Source organism: Poecilia formosa, unplaced genomic scaffold (genome assembly GCF_000485575.1).
Source record: "Poecilia formosa unplaced genomic scaffold, Poecilia_formosa-5.1.2 Scaffold112, whole genome shotgun sequence".
Lineage (NCBI taxonomy): Eukaryota > Metazoa > Chordata > Actinopteri > Cyprinodontiformes > Poeciliidae > Poecilia > Poecilia formosa.
In genome coordinates this window covers 1,221,493-1,236,830 of record NW_006800051.1, presented here as the reverse complement: position 1 = coordinate 1,236,830, position 15,338 = coordinate 1,221,493, and the positions used below count along the sequence as shown (strand labels likewise).

The window sequence follows — 15,338 nt, the reverse complement described above, 5'->3', positions numbered from 1 at the left end:
ATGTAAATTTCTATCTTTTATTTTGATTTTGAGTCTAAAACAATCAAATAAAACAGTATTTGAATCAAAAAGTTTTTTTTCTAAATTTGAGAAAAGTCAGGAGAGAAACCAAGAATTTTGGAAAATGGGAATTTATCTTTCAGTCTGTAATTGAGTTTTTTTTTCACAATTTGTTAGATTTGGGAAATTTTGTTGCTCAACTATTGAAAGTGTATAAACTAACCAATTATTATGCATTGTTTAGAGTGAAAGAAAAGCCTACATGGATGTTAAAATAAATGTGAATGGAAAAAGTTTGAGTCTAAACTTGTCCACAAGAATCTTTATTTTAATGATATTGCAGTAAAGTGATGGCATATTTTCCCCAGAATGATTTTTATTTTTGGCATGTCAGTGCTTCCGTACACCATAGTTACAGTTTGTGGTTTCATTTCTGACGCTTCCTAGTAGATGAAAGCGAAACCTAGTCAGCGCTTCCAACCAATAACAGCAGAGCTCAGGTTCTGCTGGGCAGGAGACGCGGCTCGGTTCCAGGTCCGGTTCAGGTAACAACATTTTCACAGCAGAACCTGGCCCAGGTGAGATGCTGCCTTTTTTCATTCGTTATTTCTGTTGAATCCAAAACTAATGTTTTGGGGTTTTTTCAATGATTTTAATGGTTTTTAATGAAATCAGCCGATGGTTAATAAAGTCCAACTGGAATCGCTGGATATTCTGTAGTTTAGCTGTTTAGTTAATCATCTAGAAATATTTTTCGTGTTGTGATTGGGTTTATTTAAAAAGCAGGTCATTTAAACAACATGCTTTACAAGCAGTCATAAAACATACCAGCATGTGATCCGGACTAAAGGAACATATTCCTCCCCATCCGTTTTGTTCATCGCCAAAATATTTTTTTCTTTCACAGTTTTTCATCCATTTCTACATTCCAGTCTGAAAGTAAATAAATTAATAAAGTATTTCAGGAAAACTTCTGTCACTTCCTTCTCCCAACTCAGGGAATGTTTGAACTCAGGGAACGTTCCGGGACTGAAGAGCTGAACGTCTCATTTTGTCCCATCCTTCCTGCAAACGTGCATTAACCCTTTCACTGCCGGGGTTTATCTATAGTTAAATTAAAAACAACATTAAGCATTACGTAACTGTGTTTTGTTATCCAGTAGTTGCTGAATAAAGTAGAATATTTGAATCAAAGCTCAATACTTTGTTATTATTATTATTACTACTCAGACAGGCTTTTTAATATTTGAAACATGGCAGACTGCTGATTTCATTCTGGTTTCCATGGTAACCGCAGTCTTAGTGTTCAATGGAAAAACCACAGAAGTGATTCTGTTGGAATGGAGAGCTGGGTCGGGCTCAGGTCCAGACTGGTTTGAAATCTGACCTGAACACCTGGGATCTCTTTGTGTCAACAGGTAACTTTTCATTGACAGAACTCACAGGTGGGGAACCCCAAGGTCCGATCCTGGGGCCCCTTATGTCCAATATCTAAATGATCTCATTCGCTCAGGTTACAGCAAGAAATCAGATTAGCTCTCAAAACTACGTAATTCATACACAGCTCTACGTTACGATGTACCAGGTGACTCTGAACCCATTCAAAACCAAACAGATGCTGAGAGCAAATCAATGTCTGCAGGCGCCACGACGTTTTCCAGCTGATCAGAAACTAAACTTAAGTTATTATTTTGGGAGCTGAAGAGGGACAATCTAGAGTTATAGCTCTAGAGTCAACACACACCTTTAGTGATTACAGCTGGAAACCAGAGATCAGCTGAAATCTGGGTTTGAACCTTCAAAGACACATAAAGACAGTTACAAAGTCAGCCTTCTATTACTTGTAGGGATTATGCAGTGTTTTTCAACCTTTTTGAGCCAAGATACATTGTTTTAATTGAAAAAAATCACGAGGCACACCACCAACCAAAAATGTAAACAAAGATACTCTGTAGCCGCCTATGTTACATATATAGTCATTCTTAACAAAGTGTCTTGAATAGAAATCAAATAAACATAAAAAATTATTTTTATCATATTTTACATTTCTTATTTCAAATTGCACTTAACATGCCCACTTCAAAAATACACCTTAACACCTGAACAGGGCCACAACACTGTCGTGTGTGGCACTGTTTGTGAATTGTTTTACATTGTTTGAGAATTGTTTTACATTAAAACAATTCTTTTGTTTTAATGTGAAATGCTCTGTACCTACTGCCATCTAGTGGTAATAAAATTACATGATTACGCCACTAGTCACTACTATAGACACTCAAAGATGGCATTATTTGCAGATAATGAATTCATTTTCAAAAAATCTTTCAAGACCAATCCAATTACCGTATTTTCCGGACTATGAGCGCACCATATTATAAACCGTACCTTCAAATTTTTTGAACCCCCCGGAAACTTACATATATCAGCCGCACCGGGCTACAGGCCGCTGGTCATAGACATTAGACATTAACGTATATGATGTCCATGCCACTGGTATCTCTGCCGCTCTGTTTCCCATAAGGACCCAGCAGAGGGCAGCAGAGGGCTGCGTCCTAATAACTGCTGGATATATTAAGGACCCAGTTCTCCGTCTCCAAATCCGGTTCTGTTCACGCGGAGTTTACGTGCAGCGGCTTTATTTCCCTCCTGTCCTGCCAGATCGATACTCCTGCATCATATGAGTTTGAAAACATTTCTCCGTCATGCCTGCTGCTAGCATGTGCTTGTTCTAAATGACAAATAGCGCATTCTTCTTTGATTTCCAATTTTGACTTCCAATGATTCACTTCCTGCTAAAGAGCCCCCTGGTGGTTGAAGAAAAATCTACAGAAAAGCCACATGTTCAAAGTGTAGGAAAAAAGTAGCAGCTAATAGTCCGGAAAATACAGCAGGTGAAATTGGATAATTTCCACGGCACACCTGACGATCACTCACGGTACACTAGTGTGCCGCGGCACAGAGGTTGAAAAACACTGGATTAAAGGACTAATGTCACAGCGAGGTCTGGATCATTTAGTCGCATTGATTACTGCAACAGTGTCTTCATAAGTCTGTCTAAAAAAAACAGCTGCGGCTGATCCAGAACGCCGCTGCTCGCGTCTCACTGCTGCTGCCCGTTTTCTGCTTCCTCTGCAGATTTTTCTCTCTGAATATTCAGTTTAAGGCCGAGACGACTGAAGGATGGACACAGAGGACAATCAGCCTGAGGTCGTCTCTCCTGTGAGACGAAGGCCGAGAGTTCAGCCGCAAGACTCAGGTAAAACCGATGATCAGCCCAGGTTAGAGGAATCGTTTTCTGGCTCCAATGTACAGCGGCACATTGGACCGATGTAGACAGAAACCAGAGAAAGGAGTAAACTTCAGACAAAAAACGATTTATCTCAGACATTTTCCATAAAAAATAGACATTTTCTGAATTTCAAAGGTCAAAATTTTTCTAGAAAAAACTTTGACTTTTCAAACTCAGAAATTTCTTTGTGTTTTTTTTTCTAGAAAATTCTGAGATTTTTGGTAGTAATTTACTCGGTTTTTTTCTACCTGCAATGTCTTTTAATTTGGCGTCGTACTCATCACCGTCACCCTGCAGTGGAAAGCTCCCTGTCGGTGGAGGAACCGCTTCCCATCCCTCCCCATCTGGCCCACTGGATCAAGCTGCGGGCCAAGGAGCTGAAGATCCGGCAGAAGGACCGGTCCTGGGCCGCCGAGTTGGTCAACGACTTCAGGGAGAACCTGCTGAGGTTCCTGAAGAACAGCAGCGACCAGCCGCTGTTCCAGTCGGCCGACTTCCTCACCACAGGGAGCTACTTTGAGAAGGTCAAGGTGAGGTCAGGGGGAAACGGACCAGAACCTGCAGCAGTTTGACACTCTGGTTCCACCGACTGGAACTTACAAAAAGCGAAAAAACTTATTATGAGTGAAATAATCTGCCAATGAACTAAGAATTTTGCTACAACATTAAAGATTTATTGACTTTAAACAAACTCCTATGTCTTGCTGAAGAGTTATTTGTAAATTGGTTTTGTTTTATGTACTAATATTTCCACTAAAATACTTGGTTGTCGTGATCTGTGTTTCTGTGTGTTTATTTTTGAGTTCTTCTGTGTTCAGTCCTGTTTTCCCTGTGTAGTCCTGTTCCCTGAGTCTCTGTCCTCCCTGTTGATTGCTCCCCAGGTGTGTCGTATCCCCCTGATTACCCTGTGTGTATTTAGCCCCACCTGTTGTCTGTGTTCGTTGTCAGATCCTCGTCATTTGTAACTGTTTCCCTGTGCCGTCGTGTCCCACCCTCGTCTAAGTCTGTTTTCCTGTGGACTCTGAATCATTAAATTCATCATTTTCACCTTCATCCTGGCTGCCTGCGTCTCATCTCACCTCACCAAACCCCGAACCATGACATTGGTAGCATTTTGTGTTTTTTCAGAATAACTGATAGGAGGAATAAAATCGTCTGGATGTTGTCGGGTTTGGAAAGTAAATCTGGTCAGAGTCGGACTCTGTTTCTCCCTCAGATCTACATCCCTGATGAGTTCGACATGATGCTGAAGCTTCCGGTTCCCTCTCGCTTCAGCACCACCAAGCTGGACGCCGGCCTGTTCTACCGCATCGACCTGACCCGGCCCACGCGAACCCCCATCAAGGACTTCCTGCTGGACGACAGACTCACCCTGTCCTCCAGTAAAATCCTGACCGAGATGTTCCGGCTCGTCCGCAAGTTCCTGAAGACCTACAGAGGTCTGTGGTTCTGCCCTACTCTACCGCTGATGCTAAAGTCTGAGCATCTGGGTCAGATTTTTCTTTCTGTTTGGGGTTTGCATGTTCTCCTCCTGCTTGGGTTCTCCAAACTGACTTTAGGTGCCAGTAGCTGTGTTTCTATTAACCATAAAATTGCGCAAATTGAAAGTATGAAAATAAATTTGCTTAACAAAAACATGGCAATTTTGAAAAAATTCTCTTTTTTCTATAGAAATTTTTTTTTTAAAGGTTTATTTGGCTCTAGTGGCCTTTATTTGAAAGTAGTTTGACAGGAAAGAGGGGGAAGACATGCAGCAAATGTCACCAGGCCGGGAATCGAACCTGCGACCACCAGCATGAGGACTAAGGCCTCAATACATGGGTTGTGCTTTGCCCCTGCCACCACAGCACCCCTAAAAAAGTTTTTGGCATTGGTGTTTTTTCAGCCGTATTAAAATAGCTTTATTTCAGAGAACTGCAATGGAAACACCTTTTCCACATCAAACGAGTCACATGATCAACAACCAGTTTTACTACTGGCAGAAATGTTGAAGAAGACTACAGGAAGCGGTAGGAGGATGAGGATTGTTTTGGTTTTTTTGGACAATGTGCAGCTCTGCTTCGAGACGCAGCTCCTCCCAGTAAAGGGCTGAGTGATGGTTTCCTGAAGGAGGAGTTTCAGAGAGCAGGAACTTTTAAAGACACAATTTCAAGGCCTTAAATTACAAAATCAAATTTCTTTGAAGTTATATTTGATATTTATAGCATTTTTATGCCAACTGAATATGACATAGTTAGTTGGTTGTTCTATAAGTGGCTGGGAAACATAATAATGGAAACACCGCAATTGTGAAATTGTATTTTTTGATATAAGCAGAACAAAGACAAATATTTGCGCCCATTAGTTAGTGTGTGTAGGGTTGTGTGTCCAGAGTGTGCGCCTCCTGGTCGGGTCCAGGCTCTGCATGGATTCTCAGGTCTGGACAGTCGAATGGACAGATGTTTGAACGTTTCTGAACTGTGAAGGTTCTGACTCTGGTTTGTGTTTCTCTCCTGTTCAGTCCCGGATCATCGCTGCCGGTGGGAGTTGAACAGGAAGAAACCCAACTCTCCCGCCGTCACTCTGTCTCTGTGCCGGAGAGACAGCGGCGGGGAGGAGCTGATTTCTGTGGACGTCGTTCCGGCTCTGGAGGTAATCAATAAATCAATAAATCTGCTCCTTCAAAACATTTCGGAACAGAAAGTTCACTTTAATTCATCAGGTGATTTCTTGATTTCTGAGACAGGCTCACTTACTAGTTAAACCTTTCCAAAGTGTGCATGATTATCTCTTCACTCCTTTATTAAAGGAGTTAGTGTTCATAATTTGGTGCCAAATTGTTCCACTTTATCAAACAAAATCCTAATAAGAGACAATTTGTCTTAAAACTTTCAAAGAGCAAGAATAATTTTTAAATTGATCATATGGCCGCCTTAATTTATTTATCTGTTAACTTATTCAGTTTAGCTGTCCAGCAGGACAATCAGAGATATTATGGGATGGTTTAGACCGAAGCAGATTTGTGGGTTAGATGGCCTAGTCAAAGTCCAGACTTGAATTTATCTTCAATTCTGTTTCAAAACATCAGAACATACCAGATTGTGCTGTTCAGCACAGTTTAATGACACTTGATGAGCAGTTTCTCTGATGAGTTTGAAATGTTTGCTGCTGTTTGTGCTTGGAGGTCCAGAACTGGCCCCCTGCGGTGCGAAACGGCCCCGACGTGGACAGGTGGCTGGGAACGAAGCTCCGCCAGGAAATCAGGAGCTTACCTTGTTACTTTGTTCCTAAAAGGCAGAAAGGACGGAAACTGAGTGAAGACGCCAAAGGTGAGAAGAAGACTTTTTATGTCAGTGCAAATTCAGATGTTTGCCTTTAGCGCCACCTGGTGGTTTCAACTGGAAACACAATTTATTCACCTGACCTTTTTGGACAAGCTCATGTGTTTGGCCTTATGTTTCATATTTTAACCTTACTAGAAGAATAATTGAATTAGCTTGGATCAAACCAAGGGTCCCAGAGTGTGGCACCAGGCCATTTGTGACCCTTTTCTTTGTGGCCCCCAACTGCAGCTCAAAAACGGTACAAACGTGGCCCTCCAGAGGGAACTTTTCATTTTTTAGCATGAGAATTTCAATGACGTATTTAATTATTCTTTAGTGCATAATAAAAAGTGTTGGGGAGAAAGTATTTTCATTTTAATTTCATAGTAAGTAGGTGTAGAAATGACTTTTACTCAAAAAAGAAGGAATACAACACATTAATTCTTCTATTAAACTGTGTTAAATACAGTGTTAGACTAAACATTTGGATTCAGTGAAAATGTTAGTGGTTAAATGTGTAAAGTGAGATTAATCTGCTTCCTGATCTCCACCATCTGGTCATCCTGTTCTTATTTTGGCTGTTTTTCAGAAAGCTGGAGGATTTCTTTCTCTCACATTGAGAAGAAAATCATCACATCTCACGGCAACAAGAAGACCTGCTGTGAGAGCAGAGGCACCAAATGCTGCCGGTGGGTTCAAACTCAGCCCCACAACTTTCTGGGAAATTATTTTTATACAAATCTCTGAGCATTTAAAGATCCCATACAAAAAGCATTAAACTGCATTATCATTTTTGACACATTTCTGCTTATTTACCTGCTTTTTAAAATAACAAACGCGTGAAAACATGCAGCAGTATTCTGTGTTTCAAAAATGAGATGAAATGTGAACGTTTCCCCACAGACTCCTTTCATTAAAGTGAGAAAACCCAGCCCTGTTAGGAGCTCCAAATCTCCGCCATGCCGTCCACCATTTAAAGTTTAAACTGATCAATCAAAGCTGGACTTTATCTCAGTGAATTTGCATGTTAATATCTTTTACAGTTTTTAAATACTCACAGTTTGTGATTACAGCAGCACAGACAGATGATGTTACTCCAGATTCTGAGCCTGAAATGTTTTTATGATTCAACCCACTGTTGAGGTTTCTGTCTTCTGTATTAATCTGCCCCATTATTTCCCAGCAAGCAGTGCCTCATGCTGCTGAAGTCTCTCATTGAGGGTCTGAAGCGGCGCTACCCCAAAGAGCTGGAGGACTTGTGTTCGTACCACGGCAAGACGGCCTTCCTGCACACTCTGTCCACCAGGTGCGGACCGGACACCGACTCCAGGGTTAAAACGACACACTGCAGCTCGATAAAGCATTCATTCTAATTGATTATTACACTTTTGGGGGTTATAACACCAAATGTATATGAAACAATCTGAAAAGTGTGGCATGCATTTTTTTTCAAGCTCTCCCAAGTCATGACTTTCAGTTTGTCTTAAGAATGTGTCAAAGAAATTCACTGTGACCGTCTTAATTTAATTTAGTTTTAGATTTTTCTTATACTTTTTATAATTTCCTTTGTTTTGTATTTACTGATTGTATTAGTTAAGTCATTTTTTTTTTTACTAGATAAATTACTCATTGTCCAAGAACAGATGAAAAATAGCCCTTTGGATAATTCTGGAGCATTTGCAGAAATGAATGTGTATTACCCCGACCAAACAAATTAAATTTAAATTTACAAGAATGGTGAAAGATTTATATGAAAGGCTGAAGAAATATTAATTAAGACCAATTTACAGTGAACAAGCTGTTTGGGGGGAAATCTGAAGAAATGTTTGAGGTTCTTGGTTTATCAGTAATTTATTTATTTCTGAATATTTCCTGTCAGGTATAATGATTCCTCCTGGGCTCCTCAGCATCTTCCCACCTGCTTCCTGCAGCTGGTGGCTGCGCTACAGGACTATGCCCGCACAGGCTCGCTCCCTCACTTCTTTGTTCCTGAGAGCAACCTCTTCGCGACATCCGTGTTTCCTCGCAGAGCTCAGGAGTTCCTAGTCAAAGTCCTGGAGGAGCAGATGAAGGAAGGTCTGCCGCTGCTGAGGCCTCCGCCTCTTCTTCCTTCTCTGAAACCAGTCACCGTCAGAACCGAAATGAACCCAGAAGAACTTCCTGAAAAATCCCACCCTCTGATTTCTTCTGATTGGCTGAAGCTCATCCTGGTGTTTGTTGTTGCTGTGGTGTTTGGCTTTAAGTTCCTCTGTTTTTAACTAGGCCATTGGTGTCCAAAGTCAGTCAACAAGGGACGCTATCCTGGTTCAGCACACCTGAATCTAACGATGGTTCATCAGCTGAACTGTATCTGAGGTTGAGCATTTCAATCAGCTGTATTGAAGCAGAAAAAACATAAAATTAGCTGCATCTCCATTAATCATAAAATTGAGCAAATTGGAATTACGAAAATGAATTTGTTGAATAGAAACACGTCAATTTCAAAAAACTGAAATCAGTTTTTGGTTGAGGTGGTTCCTCCTGTATGTATCACAACATTTCAGATTTCAGCAGATCTTAATGTGTGTTTTTCATTTCTTTGAAAGGAAGCAGGAAGAAGGAATGGCTTAGCGAGCGCTAGCTCCAAGTTTACATACTATTTCTTAGTCAAAATGGTAATCCTGTATATGGATACACATACATGCATTTATGAACACGCACATATCCATGTGTGCATAGACCATGACGCCAATTAATGAATGAATCCACTATCAGTAAGTTTTTCTTTGATTTTTTTCCATTTCCAACCAACATAAATTTGCTTTTGGATAATTTCATCATTTGAGTTGATAAATTTATTTCTGACAACATCCTAAAGCTGCTTTAAATCCTGATCAGAACAAAGAGTGGTTGCATCATCTGCAAAAATAAAAATCAGAATGTTTGTGACTAATATGCATAATGTTTGTGTTATATGTTTTTTTTTTATTCAGAACAACAAATTATTAAATGAAGCTTCCTTGGGAAACAAACATAAGTATCCTTTTATAAAAATGAAATAAATCTTTTTCAGATTGCAGCAAAATTATTTTTGGTCATAATATATTTAGCATAAGAAGTCATCATCTTTGTATTTTAGTGCTTTGTGACCTTCTGTAAGGATTAAAAACAGTAATATACAGAATTAAAAACATTAACTGTTTTTAATTATGTAAGGATTAAAAACAGTTAATGAATGGATTGTCATCCATTCATTAACCTTCATTTGCCACTAGAATTTTTATTTTTCAAAGTATACATAATATTTATTACATTTATACTCCTATTAACGGGTTAATGTTTCAGTGGATTTACTTTATCTTTGAAACAATATCAATATTGCATTCATAAATGCTGGCAATATCTGGCAATTATTTTTACACTGGGCTTTAGTAATAAATCTTAGTATTAATAGTTTGCATTACATATCACTATATTTAATAACAAAATAATATATTAAAGCTTATTAAGCTATTGTTATGCATTTTCGTACTCTTAAATAAATATAAGAAGAATATAAGTATAATGTTAAAGTAATTAGAAGAAAAGAGAGTAGTGTGAATTTAAACGTTACTCTTTAAGCGGAACCCTCTCGTTGCTCCTTTTTATTCCGGGGGATCACTTGAAGGCGCACACTCAGCTATAAAGCTGTCCTGCCGGAAATGTGTCGTCCTTTTCCAAGCTATCCAATATGGCGGTGAGTGTGATGTCGCATTGAACTCACACGAAGTTACGGTTTAAATCTACAATCATCGGGGTGTTAAAGCTGTTTTATCGGCTATTCACTGTTCAGACACACAGACCCAAAGATGAACTTTGTATCTGCCACTGTATTTGTTAGATAATCACCACAAATGTCGGTTAAATTAGCTAAGGTAACTGATGCTAACAGACTAGCCTCTGAAAACTGCTTATTTCACTGATGGTAGTTCGGGTAAACATTCTGTTGAAGATGTTGAGACGTGTCGCGTAGTTTCTCGACGGGATTCCGTTAATATTTGAGGTGTGAGTTCATTAAATTTCAGACAGATTTGTGATCTGTTTTGATGCTAATGCTACCGGGGAGATGTTCGGACATGTTCTCCAGCCGGCGTGTGTTTCTGACAGCCAGCTCCACAGAGCTGTCTAGGTGTTAAAATGGGTTTCGTTAGCAGGTTAACTGCAGCCTGGCTTATTTAGGTGCTTTAACTAGACATGACAGCAGCTGTCAGGTGAGTTTTGCTGCTAAATAATCCTCTGTGTGTGTTTTTCCCTGCAGGACCAGGGTGAGAAGAAGGAGAACCCCATGAGAGAGCTGCGCATCAGGAAGCTCTGCCTGAACATCTGCGTGGGTGAAAGCGGAGACAGACTGACCAGAGCCGCCAAGGTGCTGGAGCAGCTGACCGGACAGACTCCTGTCTTCTCTAAGGGTCAGTGTTTGGGTCCGGACGGCTGGTTGGACTGAATGTCTGAGGCATGTTCTGATTCTGGGCCTGTTTGTCTCTCCGCAGCCCGCTACACTGTGAGATCCTTCGGCATTCGCAGGAATGAAAAGATTGCTGTCCACTGCACCGTCCGTGGGGCCAAAGCAGAGGAGATCCTGGAGAAAGGGCTGAAGGTGAGGCTCTGTTCGGTGCTGTGGGTCCAAACTCCTTAATGAGAAATAACAGAGCTTTAAATCTAATTAAAAGTGCTGTATTTTCTGTTGTTAAACAAATTTAACATAAAAAATTAATTTGTCTTTCAACTATGAGGGAAAATAGTTTTTTTCAGCCAGCTGATGGTGAGCACCAACATGTTGGGGAGAATCTGGTTGGTTTTAACTGTAGTACTGGTTCCATCTTGGTATATCTTTAACCCCAGACCAGGTCTAGTTTCAATATTTCTATGTGAAAGACGGAAGTTTGTCCACGTTTAAACTATTAAATGACATTTGAGCCTTTCTGGGAACGATGGACCAGCAGTTTGTTGTAAATATGTTTGGAAAATGTGTAATTTGAGTGTAAATGTTGTGGAAACAGTTTTAAATGGATAGTTTGTTTAAATCCTGATGTAAAGTTTTTCTTTAGACTTTGGATCTTTGTTTTTGTCTGATTCAGATCCTGATCATCAGCTGTAGAACTTTGTTTTTTAGATGCCATAATTTCTCTATCATTAGTTTTGTTACATTTCACATTGTCTGGGCCATATAGCTTAAAAATATCATCAGATTTATTCATTAATTTTTTTCTCATAGCAGACCTGATTTCTGATTGTAGTTGTTTTTTTTATGATAAATGACGATAAATGTTTTCAAAACGTGGCAATTAAAATCAAGAAAAAACTTATGAGAGAAGCTGTTATCGGTTCAAAGTCCTGCTGATGATAATTTGATGTGTTAAAATTATCCATAAAACTTTTATCAAAGTACAACTTCACAAGATGCTCAACATTCTTTTAAGTTTATTTCTTGTACTGTAGTTCTCATAAAATAACTTTACTCTGGTAACATTCTGATGTTTTCGTATTATTTTGACGCCTTATTATTATTATTCTTGTAATAATGACAACATGAATCTGCAGAGAAAAGTTTAGTAACAGATAGAAACTGTGACTGCTTGCCGTACGGTGACGTTCCTCTGCTGCCTTCAGGTGCGCGAGTACGAGTTGAGGAAGAACAACTTCTCTGACACCGGGAACTTCGGCTTCGGCATCCAGGAGCACATCGACCTGGGCATCAAGTACGACCCCAGCATCGGCATCTACGGACTCGACTTCTACGTGGTGAGACTCGGATGTCCTGGTCACAGAGCAGCTGCTGCAAGCAGCAGAGAAAATGTTACAGGATTTATCGTTTCTATGGAAACAATCCAACCTTCGCCGGCGGGTTGAGTCTCAAAGGTTCACCGATCCACTGTCTTCACTTCCCAGATCTGATTCAATACAGAAAACATTTCTGAATTCACTTAAAATGTTTCTTTATTTAAAAAACCCCCACAAATCTACTGAAGTACAAATTTATTAGATAACTCTTTCAGTACAGAACAGCTTCACAAGTTTGATCAAACATGTAAAAACAACTTTAATTTGTTCAGTCAGTGCAATTAGAAGAGTAACAGTCAATGTAAAATAAATAATAAACTAACAGAAACACAAGATCTAAGGATCTTTGTCCAGTTTCTAATGGAAATATGTTGGTACACTGAAATAAGACAAAACTAACTTACAAATAACTTCAGCAAGCAGCTTGTTTTAAGTTGATAAACGGTTCTAGTTCCACCGGCTGATTATTTCACTTATAACATGGAAAAATGTTTTAGATGAAATAATCAGCCAGTGGAACCAGAACGTTTTATTTTCCCAACATGAAGGAATATTGGTTAAAAACATTTTTCCACTAGAAACTTGACCAAAATTATTTGATAACATTTTGTTTTTGCAGTGCAGAAAATATTAGGAAATTTAAATATGCCGTATTTTCCGGGCTGCAGAGTTCACCGCAGCTACAAATGTTCTGGAAAACCTGTAAACATAAATAAGCCGCTCTGGGTTCCTCACAGTGACTCGGCATGCAGCAGAGGGGGACAGACGGCCCACAGTTTGAGTCAGAACAAGTCAGTTCATCACATCAATTCGTAAACAAATTTATTAAGGATGAAAAAGAAGAAAAAGTTGACAAGTTTAGCTTTAACTGAACTGATTGCGTTAGTCTCTGGAAGGTGCATGTGAACCGTCACTGATGGCTGATTTCTAATCGTTTTCATTATCAGGACCGATCAGATATTGATATGGATCGGTGCAGCTCTAATTCACCTCTCTCTCCCCCTCCAGGTTCTGGGCAGACCCGGCTTCAGCATCGCAGACAAGAAGCGGAAAACGGGCCGCATCGGCGCCAAGCACCGCATCCGCAAAGAGGAGGCCATGCGCTGGTTCCAGCAGAAAGTGAGTTCAGAGGTCAACAGGAAGTTCTTTCAACTTCCTGATCCCACCTGTGGAGAAACATGGAGATCAAGTTATCACTGCAACAGCAGGATAGAAACTACAATATATGGGATTAAATATAGTTGTCTTAATCCTGGACTTTGACTAGACCACTGACCTTTGCTAAGAACCGTTTTTCTCTCATTCCATCCAAAACTAACTTTAGACCCTCAAATGTCATGAATTATTTTTTAAAAAGACACAAATTTAGTTAAATGTCTCCTTTAGGAAACATTAAAAAATACAACACAGTTTTATCTTTAAACTAAAAATAAACATCAAATTTTCAAAAGATGGATTTTTTTTGTGGGAATATGAAATGATGTAAAATAAAAAAGCACATTTAATCCAACTCAATGTCAAAACCAGCAGATTTCTGGTTCTATTTAGTTTTTGTGGAAATTTAATGCAAATATTGCAGAAAAAACTGTTGAACCATCATTTGATATTTTTATATTTTGAACATGAAAACCAAAGTTTTTAGGAACCATTACGTGACTCAAAGTCGCCCAAACTAAGTTTCTTTGTTGTATAAATTTACTTGAATCTTCCAGGGATTTATTTCATCTTCACATTCTGTGTTTTTGTTTTTGGCTCACTCTGTGGCGAAGCTTGAGTTTATTTAACTTAATGTTTAAACTCAGACGTCAGAAAACCAAAAACATTCCCTGAAGTTTCAGTTAAATCTTTAAAAAATGTGAATCTCCATATGGAAATGTCCAACATGATGTAAAGGTTGAAGGTATGAAATGTTTCTCATGGTTCCCATGGGGTATATTTATATTTATGGACATGTTTGAGTGTTTAACCTAATAAATGATCAGATTTTTTCTCATCAGTTTTTCACTTTTGACTAAAACTGTTTTGTTTTCCGTTTCTCTTTTCCAGTATGATGGCATCATTCTCCCCGGCAAGTAAAGGAGCTCCTCTCTGTCTTGTTTGTAACTAAATAATAAAATGGTTAAAAAAAAACACACAGTCTGTTGTGGGATTAATTATTTATTATTATTATTATTAATGAGGAAGTGATGTAATCCCATAAACCTATGAGGGCAACAGAGAAACTGAAGCATTTTTCCATATTAACACATTTTGTTTACTTCAGTGAAGTTTCATATTTCCAGAATTGCCTCTTTTTTTAAGATTATTAGCAGGAATGATGTTCATCCTGATGGAGGTTTTTAGTAATTTTGTATGATCAACTATACAAGATCCACAAAATAAAAATGAAATTGCCGATTTATAAAAGCTGCAACTGAGATTTCAACTTTTTTTTAAGTGATGCATAAAGTTTCTTTTTTTTAATTTTATTTTATTTAAGAAATGCATTTAAAATGACTGTCTTAAAGCTTCACTTCTGAAGCAAATAAATCTAATTTGAACACATTGAGCTGAATGAAACGGTCCTGCAAGTTTAAAAAATATGGTGTTCAACCACAAGGTGGCAGCATTGTTTCAGGGTGGTGATTATTGGGGTATAATGGATGTCAAAGTTCAGGTTGGAGGTTTATAAATCTAAAAATCTGATTTTTGCCCTCAGAGCTGCAAATGTTCCACAAGCCTGGAAGAAAAAGCAACTTTTACCCTTTTAGTAAAAATCTATACAAAATCACTTTTATAATTTACATTTTCATTGATTTTCTGCTTATGAACCATTTCAAAGCATAAAAATCATTGTGTATTACACATTAATTTCAGTATATTATAGTAACTATATGGCACCAGAATACAATTTAGGTGCATTGAAAACTCACTTTTTTAACAACTTATTTCTATTTTAAGTTTTAAAA

General features: G+C 38.7%; 2 protein-coding genes across 4 annotated transcripts; both read left to right on the top strand.

Moving 5' to 3' along the window:
• Positions 1-490: 490 nt before the first annotated feature.
• LOC103143458 (cyclic GMP-AMP synthase) lies at positions 491-9,529 on the top strand. Of its 3 annotated transcripts, none has more exons than XM_016675267.1 (9): positions 491-578; positions 3,136-3,256; positions 3,587-3,819; positions 4,506-4,728; positions 5,790-5,920; positions 6,453-6,597; positions 7,181-7,280; positions 7,775-7,897; positions 8,471-9,529. In XM_016675267.1, the coding sequence occupies exons 2-9, from the start codon at positions 3,181-3,183 to the stop codon at positions 8,847-8,849; spliced, it is 1,410 nt and encodes a 469-aa protein (XP_016530753.1). In that variant the 5' UTR covers positions 491-578; positions 3,136-3,180; the 3' UTR covers positions 8,850-9,529. The 3 variants fall into 3 exon arrangements, with proteins under 3 accessions (XP_016530753.1, XP_016530754.1, XP_007560077.1); XM_016675268.1 differs by lacking the exon at positions 491-578 and adding an exon at positions 2,987-3,001; XM_007560015.2 differs by lacking the exon at positions 491-578 and having other exon boundaries at positions 3,010-3,256.
• A 919-nt stretch (positions 9,530-10,448) lies between these two features.
• On the top strand, positions 10,449-14,510 carry rpl11 (ribosomal protein L11). Its single transcript, XM_016675349.1, has 6 exons — positions 10,449-10,484; positions 10,868-11,018; positions 11,100-11,206; positions 12,220-12,351; positions 13,399-13,509; positions 14,437-14,510. The coding sequence occupies exons 1-6, from the start codon at positions 10,464-10,466 to the stop codon at positions 14,464-14,466; spliced, it is 552 nt and encodes a 183-aa protein (XP_016530835.1). The 5' UTR covers positions 10,449-10,463; the 3' UTR covers positions 14,467-14,510.
• The last annotated feature ends 828 nt before the right edge of the window (positions 14,511-15,338 follow it).

What these genes read in the sequence shown, in the direction of transcription:
- LOC103143458 (XM_016675267.1), top strand. Translation starts at nt 3,181, where the DNA reads ATGGACACAGAGGACAATCAGCCTGAGGTCGTCTCTCCTGTGAGACGA. An exon ending in ACGTCGTTCCGGCTCTGGAG is followed by an intron (nt 5,921 to 6,452) that starts GTAATCAATAAA and finishes TTGTGCTTGGAG; the next exon opens with GTCCAGAACTGGCCCCCTGC. An exon ending in ACTGAGTGAAGACGCCAAAG is followed by an intron (nt 6,598 to 7,180) that starts GTGAGAAGAAGA and finishes GCTGTTTTTCAG; the next exon opens with AAAGCTGGAGGATTTCTTTC.
- rpl11 (XM_016675349.1), top strand. Translation starts at nt 10,464, where the DNA reads ATGTCGGTTAAATTAGCTAAG. An exon ending in GACTCCTGTCTTCTCTAAGG is followed by an intron (nt 11,019 to 11,099) that starts GTCAGTGTTTGG and finishes GTCTCTCCGCAG; the next exon opens with CCCGCTACACTGTGAGATCC. An exon ending in TCCTGGAGAAAGGGCTGAAG is followed by an intron (nt 11,207 to 12,219) that starts GTGAGGCTCTGT and finishes TGCTGCCTTCAG; the next exon opens with GTGCGCGAGTACGAGTTGAG.